This window comes from Labrus bergylta, chromosome 1 (genome assembly GCF_963930695.1).
Source record: "Labrus bergylta chromosome 1, fLabBer1.1, whole genome shotgun sequence".
Taxonomy (NCBI): domain Eukaryota; kingdom Metazoa; phylum Chordata; class Actinopteri; order Labriformes; family Labridae; genus Labrus; species Labrus bergylta.
The window spans coordinates 34,654,833-34,665,463 of record NC_089195.1 but is presented as its reverse complement, the minus strand read 5'-3'; the positions used below and the strand labels follow the sequence as shown (position 1 = coordinate 34,665,463).

At 47.2% G+C, this 10,631-nt stretch overlaps 1 protein-coding gene across 1 annotated transcript in view; it reads left to right on the top strand.

The window, feature by feature from the left end:
* The window catches only part of LOC109975241 (B-cell receptor CD22-like), an 8,628-nt gene extending 6,943 nt beyond the window's left edge, over positions 1–1,685 (top strand). Inside the window, exon 8 of the mRNA XM_065954688.1 lies at positions 1,587–1,685. Coding sequence (XP_065810760.1) covers positions 1,587–1,685 — 99 coding nt within the window. The remainder of the gene's footprint in view (positions 1–1,586) is intronic.
* The last annotated feature ends 8,946 nt before the right edge of the window (positions 1,686–10,631 follow it).

The following is a 10,631-nucleotide window of genomic DNA, read 5'->3' as shown; positions in this document are numbered from 1 at the left end:
AGCTCAGCCCCAGTTCTCCAAACCGCTGTAGAAGACAGCAGGCCAGCGGTCTCCAGACCAGGTCTGCAGGCCCAGTGAGTAGTCTCTGGAGGAACTGCAGGCGGAGAGTAGCCCCCCTGCTGGCCAGGTGAACTAGTCCATGTCCTCCTTCCTCTTTAGGGAGGAAGAGCACACTCTGAGGAATCCAGTGTAACCTGTCCCAAAAGAAATCAACTAACACTCTTTGAATGTTACACAGGAGAGAGGACGGAGGGTCGATACAGGTCAGTCTGTGCCACAGGGCAGAGGAAACAAGATTATTGGCCACAAGTACACGACCTTTAAAAGACATCTTTGGCAACAGCCACCTCCATTTATCAAGACGTCCTTTTACTTTTTCTAAAACACCCTCCCAGTTTTTACTGACAAATGTTTCATTCCCCAAAAACACTCCCAAATATTTAAAACCTCCTGACTTCCAAAAGAGGCCTCCAGGCAGACTGAGCCGACCCCTCAGCTTCTCTCCCACCATCACTGCTTCACTTTTCAGCCAGTTCACTTTGGCAGAAGATATCGACCCAAACAAAATCACAGTTTCTTTTAAAACATCGATATCTCTCTGCTGATTAACAAAAATAATGACGTCATCAGCATATGCTGACAATTTAAAACTGACTTCTGAGGCAGGAAAACGAACACCAGAGAGACCTGACCTCAGTTTGTGAAGCAGGGGTTCGATGGCTAAGGAATATAACATCCCAGATAATGAGCAGCCCTGCCTCACCCCCCTCTGTACACTAAAAGGAGCACTCAGGCCTCCGTTGATCTTTAGCACACTCGCAATGTCACGGTACAAAACCTGGATCTTAGCTAAGAAACATGGGTGAACCCAAAGGCGGTTAGAGTCCGCCATAGATACTGGTGTTCAACCCCGATCAAAAGCCTTTTCCTGGTCTAGTGAAATCAGACCAGTGTCTACAGCCAATGAACCAGAGACTTCCAAAACATGCCGAATAAGAGTGATGTTATCACTGATGAGCCTGCCGGGCACACAGTAGGTCTGGTCTGTGTGGATGATCGACCCCATCACCTGCCTTAGTCTGGATGCCAGGACCTTAGACAGGATTTTGTAGTCTGTGCAAAGTAATGACACTGGTCTCCAGTTCTTTAGATCCTGAAGGTCGCCTTTCTTTGGCAGCAGAGTGATGACTGCTCTCCTGCAGCTCAGAGGCAGACGACCCCCTCTCCAAACTGTCTCTTAAAACCTCCAGGAGATCCTTTCCCAGCACACTCCAAAATACTTTATAAAAGTCAACAGGAAGGCCATCAATACCTGGAGCTTTTCCATTCTGCAGACTCATGACAGCAGAGTAGAGTTCAGACAGAGACAGCTGGGCCTCAAGCTCTGTGTTGTTTTCAGCGCTGACTTGAGGAAGACCAGTGTAGAAAGACTCACACACCTCTGGACGATCAACGAACTCACTCGTGTACAGATCCTTATAAAAACCAGCTGCATGTTTTCTGATCCCAGCAGAATCTGAGATCGATTGTCCACTGTTTGATCGTACAGAGTGAAAGATCTTCTTCTGTCCACTTTTCTTCTCCAGACCAAAAAAGAACTGAGACGGAGCATCCATCTGGGTGACATCCAGGAACCGAGACCTGACCAGAGCCCCCTGTGCTTTAACGCCCAGCAGGTGGGCTAAAGCCGACTTTTTAGATTTTAGGGAAGCTAAATGTCCCTGATTTCCTGTGGCATCAACTAAACCCTGTAGTTCTACCACTTCAATCTCTAGATCTCTCAAAGATCTGCTAATGTCCCTGGTGACATTGCGAGTGTACTGCTGACACAACTGTTTAATCTGACTTTTTCCAAAGTCCCACCACTGCTGAATGGTTTTAAAATCAGACTTAAGCTGTCTGTGAGTGACCCAAAAGTACTCCAGTGCAGACTTAAAAGCTTTATCGTGCAGCAGTGTGGTGTTAAAATGCCAATACGCACTCTGAAGTCTGACATTCTTAATAAAAACAGAACAATAAACGAGACAGTGATCAGTGAAGCCTACAGGGACAATAAGACACTCTTTAAAAACATTCATGTTGTGTTTAAAACAATAAAAGCGATCCAACCTGGCCAGAGATAAAACATTGTCTTTAGAGTGACTCCATGTGTACTGTCTGTGTGTGTGGTGTAAACTCCTCCACACATCCAGCAGCTCGTGTGTTTCTAAAAACTGTCTGAGTCTGTGTGAGGAGGCGCTGTGAGGCTCTTGGTGGTTTCTATCTAAACCTGGGTTTGCTGTACAGTTTAAAATCCCCCCCCAAGAATAAATACTCCCCTGTGTTGCACTTTTTAACAGTGTCACACAAAACACTCAACACACCCAACCTGTCCACAGCGTGACATGGGACGTACACATTAATCAGAGTCATCTTTACATTTTCATACTGCACTCTAATTTTCAGTAAGCAGCCTTCAATGACCTCCTCTACTTCACACGAAGCAGGCAGAAAGCCTCTAGAAAACATAAAACCAACTCCTCCACTACAGGTGGGACTTATGGCTGAGGATCACCTCCCCAGGCCACTCCTTCCTCCACTGACTCTCGTTCTTAGAGTCACTGTGTGACTCCTGAAACATTAAAATATCTAACTTTTTGAACTCCATCAGTTGAAATAGTGCAGCTCTTTTTGCATCATCTCTCGCTCCATTTAAATTTAAGGTGCCAATTTTAAATTCACACATTGAGAGATAGGAGTTTAAAAAAGAAACAAGATAAAAACACAACAAGAGGAAAGAGATGAGACACAGTCTAAACATCATCATCGTTGATTTGTGTTTTCGCTTTCCCGATCAGTTTTTTGAGACGAAAGATCTCTTGACCTGTGAGGCCGTCGTCCCCAAAAGCACTGGAGCGCCAAGTTAAAGGCCGAGCTGAACTTACAAAACACTTCAGGTCTGGAAAGAAATCCTCTAAATTGAGCAGCCTGAGGCCCTTGGTGTCCTGTAGAAACTTTTTAATGTGAGCTGAGGTGTAAGTGACTGGACCTTCTTCTTGTTTGGACATGAGCTCACTGTCACTCTCTGCTCTTCCTGCTCCTGTCTTTCTGTCCTTCTTCACTGCTTTAGCACTGCCCTGAAAGCTTTCACTCTTCCTTTTCTGAGAAATCTTTAATGACTCTTCATCAGACATCCTCATCTTCAACATAATCAACACACACACTATTATTACTTTCCTGACTTACCTCCTGACTTTCACTGATCAAACTTTTTTCTTTCTCACTTAAACCACATTCAGTTATCTCCTTTTCTTTGTCTCCCTGTTTACTGTTCTTTACCTGGCCCTCATCACTGACCACTGACAGCTCTTCTACATCAGACACTTTACTTTTCTGAGGCCCAGCAGCAGCTCTGTCTGAACGAACTCCGCTAGGACCCGCTACAGCGGCCCTCAGCTCCGCCGAGCACCGCGACAACTCCGCCGAGCTCCGCGGCGGCAGCATCGACCGGTACCCAGCGTCTGCAGCCGCAGCCGGCCCGGGGGTCACAGCAGCCGGCCCCGGGGGTCACAGCAGACGGCCCGGGGGTCACAGCAGACGGCCCGGGGGTCACAGCAGCCGGTGCTGCCTGAGTATTTCCCCGCACATGAACATTTTTTCCCGGGCATGAGCGGATTAAATGTCCCTCTGCACCACAACCCAAAGCACTTCATGGTCGCTGATGTTGCGAACACCATGTAATTAAAACCATCGACTTTGAAATTAAAAGACAAATTAAGATCATCTGAATTGTTTTTCATGACCATGAAAACTTATCTTCTGTGACAAACAACGTGTTTGAGCAGGGGGGACTCCATCTTAACCTGGGACACTACCTGCCCATACCTGGACAGCTCTTTAACTAACATTTCATTTTTAATGAACGGGGGGCGTTAGAGATGGTGACTCTTTTAGCCGGGTTGATCAGGGGGAGAACAGAGGTGAAAGAGAGAGAGTGAGAGAGAGAGAGAGAGAGAGAGAGAGAGAGAGAGAGAGAGAGAGAGAGACAGAGAAAGAGAGAGAGACAGAGAGAGAGAGAGAGAGAGAGACAGAGAGAGAGAGAGAGACAGAGAGAGAGAGAGAGAGACAGAGAGAGAGAGACAGAGACAGAGAGAGAGACAGAAGAGAGAGACAGAGAGAGAGAGAGAGAGAGAGAGAGAGACAGAGAGAGAGAGAGAGAGAGAGAGAGAGAGAGAGAGAGAGACAGAGAGAGAGAGAGAAGAGAGAGAGAGAGAGAGAGAGAGAGAGACAGAGAAAGAGAGAGAGACAGAGAGAGAAGAGAGAGAGAGACAGAGAGAGAGAGAGAGACAGAGAGAGAGAGAGAGAGACAGAGAGAGAGAGACAGAGACAGAGAGAGAGAGACAGAGAGAGAGACAGAGAGAGAGAGAGAGAGAGAGAGAGAGACAGAGAGAGAGAGAGAAAGAGAGAGACGAGAAGAGAGAAAGAGAGAGAGAGAGAGAGAGAGAGAGAGAGAGAAGAGAAAGAGAGAGAGAGAAAGAGAGAGAGAGACAGAGAGATTTGATTTTTGCAAAACACTTTATTTACATAATTTTAGTTTTCACAGTTCAACTGTTCAACAAAGTGCTAGTGCATTAAAATCCGAGTATGTTTAAAAAAATAATAATTTATCTGATAAAAACTTGTGCAAAAATCAATTCTTCATCAACAACTGAACAAATTATGTCATTAAAACACCAGCGCTGTTTAAAAGCGTCCAAGTCTCCAATGTGTTTATAAAATCTAAAATCTAGCCAGAGTCTCGCCCTAATGTTTACCAGCCACACTGCCTTGGCCTCCTGCCCCTCTCTGTTCTCCACTCTGTTTTTTCTGCTGATGTAAATGGCCATTTTTGCCTCACCTGAAAGGTAGTTAAGGAGCTGCCACTTCTCTTTTTGTTCTTTTTTGTAGGCAGCTCCCATAATAAAAACCCTCTCAGTAAAAACCACATCAAAAAAACTAAAAACCAATGTTAAAAGAGAGAAGAAGCTTGTGAGCCTCTTGCACTCTATAAAAACATTCAGTCTCTGGAAGGCAACAAAAAGGACAGGTGTTAAGAACAGCAGGATTAAGAACAGAAATAAAAGCATTGGAGGCAATAGCACCATGTAAAATCCTCCACTGGAGGTCGGCAGTCCGTTTTTTGAGGGGAGGTTTATATAAAATCCTCCACTGTGGGCCGGCTCCATTTGCTCCCAGCCTGTTTGACCACACAGTGGGGGGGCGGTTGCACAGTCCGGCCTTGTGGATCGCCTTCACACAGTTCATATACCAGGTTTTTTTTGTCCGCTTTGTTTATTGTCAGCTTTTCTGAGTGTGCTATAGCCAGCAGGGGGCCGGTGAGCTCCCCCAGGCCTGGGCTCAGGAAGACGTCAGGGAAGGGGTCTGCAGGGTCCGGTCTGGCCTTTCTTTTACCATAGTCCATGAGGAGGCTCCTCTCTTTCCCCGAAAGCTTCTGGCGCCACAGCTCCAGGAGCCTCCCCGCCACCCGGACAGAGTGCAGGCCCAGAAGAGAGCCCAGGGCCCGGGCATCACGCAGCGCCGGCCCCACTGCATCCACCAGCTGCTGCAGGCACAGGGTCTTTGTTTTGAGCAGCGCCACCGTCAGGCCGGGGGTGACGCTGCTGCTGATGTCCAGCTTGGCCCTGTGAATCAATGGCTCTCTCAACAACCAGTACAGAGAGTCAGACTTTGGGCACCTTTTACAGTTAAAAAGGGCCCAAGACTTAAAAACACCCTGATAAAACGGAGGCAGCCCACTTAATTTTAAAAGTTTAGGATCAATTAAAAACAGAGCCGCATCCAGCCCCAGGAAATCTGCACGTCTGAGAATGCAGCTGGCCACATCTCTCCACACTAGATCAGCCGGACCTGTCAGATATTTTTGTAAAAACTGTAGTCTGAAGGTGGCTGTCCGGCTGGCCAGGTGGACGAGGCCCTGTCCCCCCTCCTCCCTGGTTAAAAACAGCACCCCTTGTGGCACCCAGTGTAGACCATCCCAAAAAAAGTCGACCATTTTCCTTTGTAGCTGGGCTAGCAAGCCTGAAGGGGGGTCTACACAGGTTAAACGGTGCCACAGTTGGGATGCCACAAGGTTGTTTAAAAACCAATACTCTACCTTTAAAAGACATTTGAGGGAGCAGCCATTTCCACTTGGAAAGTTTCCCCTCAATTTTTTCTGTGACAGTCTCCCAGTTCTTCTGGACTATGTGTTCTTTCCCGAGGAAAACCCCCAGGTACCTAAAGCCATCTGTTCTCCAGGCCAAGCTCTGGGGAAGAACTGGGAGACCGTCACGCCACTCACCGACAGCGAGGGCTTCACTTTTTATCCAATTCACCCTCGCTGCCGATGTTACGCTAAAACGTTTTATAATGTTGGTTAAAATATCTGCATCCCTCTGGTCTTTAATAAAAACAACAATGTCATCGGCGTAAGCACTTAAGACAATGTTGCTATTAAAACCAGGTAAAACCAAGCCCTGTAAGTGGTAGCGTATATTGTTAAGGAGGGGTTCCAGGGAGAGTGTGTAAAGCATGCCGGACAGAGCACAGCCCTGCCTGACGCCTCTACACACCCTGAAAGGAGCACACAGGCCGCCGTTAAACTTCAGCACACTCTCAACCCCACTGTACAACACTTTGATCTTGGCTATGAACCCAGCGCTGAACCCAAACTTCTCCATAACTTTCCAGAGGAAGTTGTGTTCAACGCGGTCAAATGCCTTTTCCTGGTCTAGAGAAATCAGACCAGTGTTACAGCCCGATGAGCTGGAGACGTCCAAAACATCACGAATGAGGTGGACATTGTCCACCATGGACCTGCCGGGCACACAGTAGGTCTGGTCCCGGTGGATGACCTGCTCCATAGCCTTCCCCAGCCTGGAGGCAAAGAGTTTGGACAGAAGCTTGTAATCCACACACAGCAAAGACACAGGGCGCCAGTTTTTGATGTCCTGCAGGTTACCTTTTTTCGGGAGCAAGGTGATTACGGCTCTCCTGCAGGACATGGGCATTGAGCCAGAGGCCAGACTTTCATTAAAAACATCTAAAAGATCTTTTGCAAAGATGTCCCAGAAGGCTTTATAAAATTCTACACTCAGGCCGTCTATGCCGGGAGCCCGCCACCCTTGCATGCCCTGCAGAGCGGCCTTCAGTTCCTGCATGTGTAACGGCCCGTTGAGCTGTGTGTTGGTCTCCTCAGAGACCTGAGGCAGTCCATGACAGAACTCCTCCATCAGAGCTTCCTCCTCCTCATATTCACTTGAATAGAGTGCTGAGTAAAAGCTCACAGCTCGCCTTCTTATCTGGCTTGGCTCTGTTAATGTTTGCCCTGTGTCTGCTAAAAGTGAGTGGATTACCCTCCTCTGCCCACTCCTCTTCTCCAGGCCGAAGAAGAAACCAGAGGAAGCATCCATCTCCGTGATGGCTTGAAACCGGGACCTGACCAGTGCACCCTGTACTTTAACATCCAACAGGTCGGCTAAAGCTAGCTTTTTGACTTTGAGGATTTCAATATATCCTCGATTTGCTGTGGACTCGCCCAATCTTTCTAGTTCCACTATATCAGTCTCCAGGTCTTTCATAGATCTGGTGATGTCTCTGGTGACATTGAGGGTGTGCTGTTGACATAAAAGTTTAATCTCAGTCTTACCATGGTCCCACCACTGCCTAAGACTGTTAAAATCACCCTTCCTCTGTCTAAAAACATCCCAGAAATAAATAAGAACCTCTTTAAAATGTTTATCAAATGTTAAGACTGAATTAAAATGCCAATAAGCACTTTTAGGTAAAATGTTTTGAATAAAAACATTACACAAAAGTAAAGAATGGTCAGTAAAACCAGCAGGAACAATACTGCACATTTTAAAAATATTAAAATGATGCTTAAAACAATAAATACGGTCGAGTCTAGCTGAGGAGATCCTACTCTCTCTGAGGTGGGACCATGTGTACTGTCGGCAGTCTGCATGCATCCTTCTCCACACGTCCACCAGGCCATGAGAATAGACCAGCTGCCTCAGAACATGTTGGGAAACTGGATGCGGCTCTGCATGGTTGCGATCTAAAGATGCATTTTCTGTACAGTTAAAATCCCCACCCAAGAATAAAAAATCCTCCGAGGCACAGCCATTTAAAACCTGGTTAACTTTTTGTAAAAACAGCTTCCTCTCTGCACCGATTGTTGGAGCATACACATTGATAAAAACTGCAGTAAAAAGGTCGAACCGTGCTTTAATTAAAAGCAACCTCCCCTCGATAAAATGCTCGACCTCCAGTGAAACCGGAGTGAAAGACTTGGAGAGGAGAAAGCCAACTCCTCCACTAAGAGAAGTGTTGTGACTTAAAATGACTTCCCCCTCCCACTCTCTCCTCCAGTCTGCCTCATTGGTGCTATCACTATGTGTCTCCTGGAAATAAAAAACATCAATATGTTTCATTTTGGCCGTTTCATATATAGCTGCTCTTTTTTTTTACTCTCTGGCTCCATTTATATTCAAACTTCCCACTCTAAAATTATCCATAAGTGAGAAATTAAGAACAAAAATAAAAATCAATAAATTAATTAAAACACACATTGGAGCTCTTCCCGTCATCATTGTTCAGTTGTTTTCTAACTTTAGACACAAGTTTTTTTAATCTAAAAAACTCCTTGTTAGTGATGCCAGACTCCTCCTTTTGGCTCATGTGGAGTCTGGCCGAGGTATAAAACAAACTTAAAACTGGGAAATGCTCTTCAACTTTAACACCTTTAGCATTTTTGGTTTTTGCTAAAAACGACTTAATCATTTCTGCAGAGTAAAGTTTTTTCTGTTGACTGTTACTTATTTTACATCCAGATATATCACTGCTATCAGAGACACAGTCATCACTTTCACTTTCCTCTGTCTGTCCCTGTCCCCCTACTGTCTGTCTGTCCTCCTCCTCCTCCACTTTGCTAGTCTTTGCCTCATACTTTGTGCCTCTAGTTTTCCTTCTGCGTTTAGACGCAGATTTGACCCTCACTGCCTCCTCTTCCTCCTCCTCCATCTCAGCCTCTTCCTGTTCCCCCCATGTAAGTTTACTGTTCCCCCCACCTGCCTCCTCTGCCTGTGTTTCATCTTCCTCCTCTGACATACCCTCCTGCGTTTCACTGACCCCACTTGCTTTATTTATCTGTACTTCACTCACACTTTTTCCAGCTGTTTCTTCCCCCTTTTCTTCCCCCACCTCACTTTCCACCACATCACCCAAAACCTCTCCTTCACTTCCCTGATTGTTTTCACCCACACCGTGCACATCATTCATACTCACCACCCCGTGCTCCAGGTCAGACACAGCAGCGGCGAGGCGCGGCGCGCTCCGCGGTGCCGCTATCGGCCGCTCAGATGCCGCGGTCCGGGCCGCAGCGGATGAAGTCTCCGCCGCGGCCTCAGGCCGCGGGACAGGGGCCTCCCGCCGCTCCGCTGCAACCGGCGGAGCAGCGGAAAGCCCCGCCACAGGGCCGGGCGTCACCCCATGGCCAGGCGGAGCCGGATCCCCTTGTCTCGGACAGGCCTTCACGGTGTGTCCCTCCTCACCACAACCAAAACATTTCATAGCCGACGAGGTGGCAAATATCACGTAGTCATAATCATCTACTTTAACATGGAAGCGGAGGTTGAGGTCCGCATCCCGATTGTTAAGTATCATAAACAGTTGTCTACGGTGAGACACCACGTGTTTCAGCAGCTGAGATCTACATCCAGACAGAATCTTTTTTATGGGGGACACCACCTTCCCATGTCTGGAGAGCTCTCTGCTAAGAAACTCGTCGGTTATGAACGGAGGGACATTGGACAGGATGACTCTGGTGGAAGGCTGTGTCAGTGGAGTCACCTGTACAAACATTTGGTTCACCGTGATGCCTGTCTCAACGACTCGGTTCACCTTCTCCACCTGATCCAGGAAGATGACCACGGCGCTGTTCATCCGAGCGGCCGACCTCACGCTGCTGTGCCCGACCTTCTCCCCCACCGCAAGCCCAATCTCCTCCACGCTGCACGGAAAGCTGCCATTGATTTTAATGCCATGCTTTCGCGTGAGGTGGCCGAAGGTGACTCCATTTACCATGACGTCTGAAGACGCCGACCGGCGAGACACCGGCAGGAGAGAAAAAGAAAAACACAAACACAAACACACACTAACTATTAACTTAAAGTGAAACTACACCCAATAAACTACATTAAATTAAATCAAATTGCCAAAGAAATAAACCATCAAACACACTCGCTCAGCGTCTCACTCCGCACCACTCACTCCCAGCATGCACCAGAGAGAGAGAGAGACAGAGAGAGACAGAGAGAGAGAGACAGAGACAGAGAGAGAAAGAGAGAGAGAGAGAGAGAGAGAGAGAGAGAGAGAGAGAGAGAGAGAGAGACAGAGAAAGAAAGAGAGAGAGAGGGAGAGAGAGAGAGAGAGACAGAGACAGAGACAGAGACAGAGACAGAGACAGAGAAAGAAAGAGAGAGAGAGAGAGAGAGAGAGAGAGAGAGAGAGACCTTACTAATCAATCTTTTCCTACATCACTGTAAAACCTGATGAAACATATTTCTGATCAAATCTTATCGTCTGTCATCAGGTGGATGTTGTGTATGAGA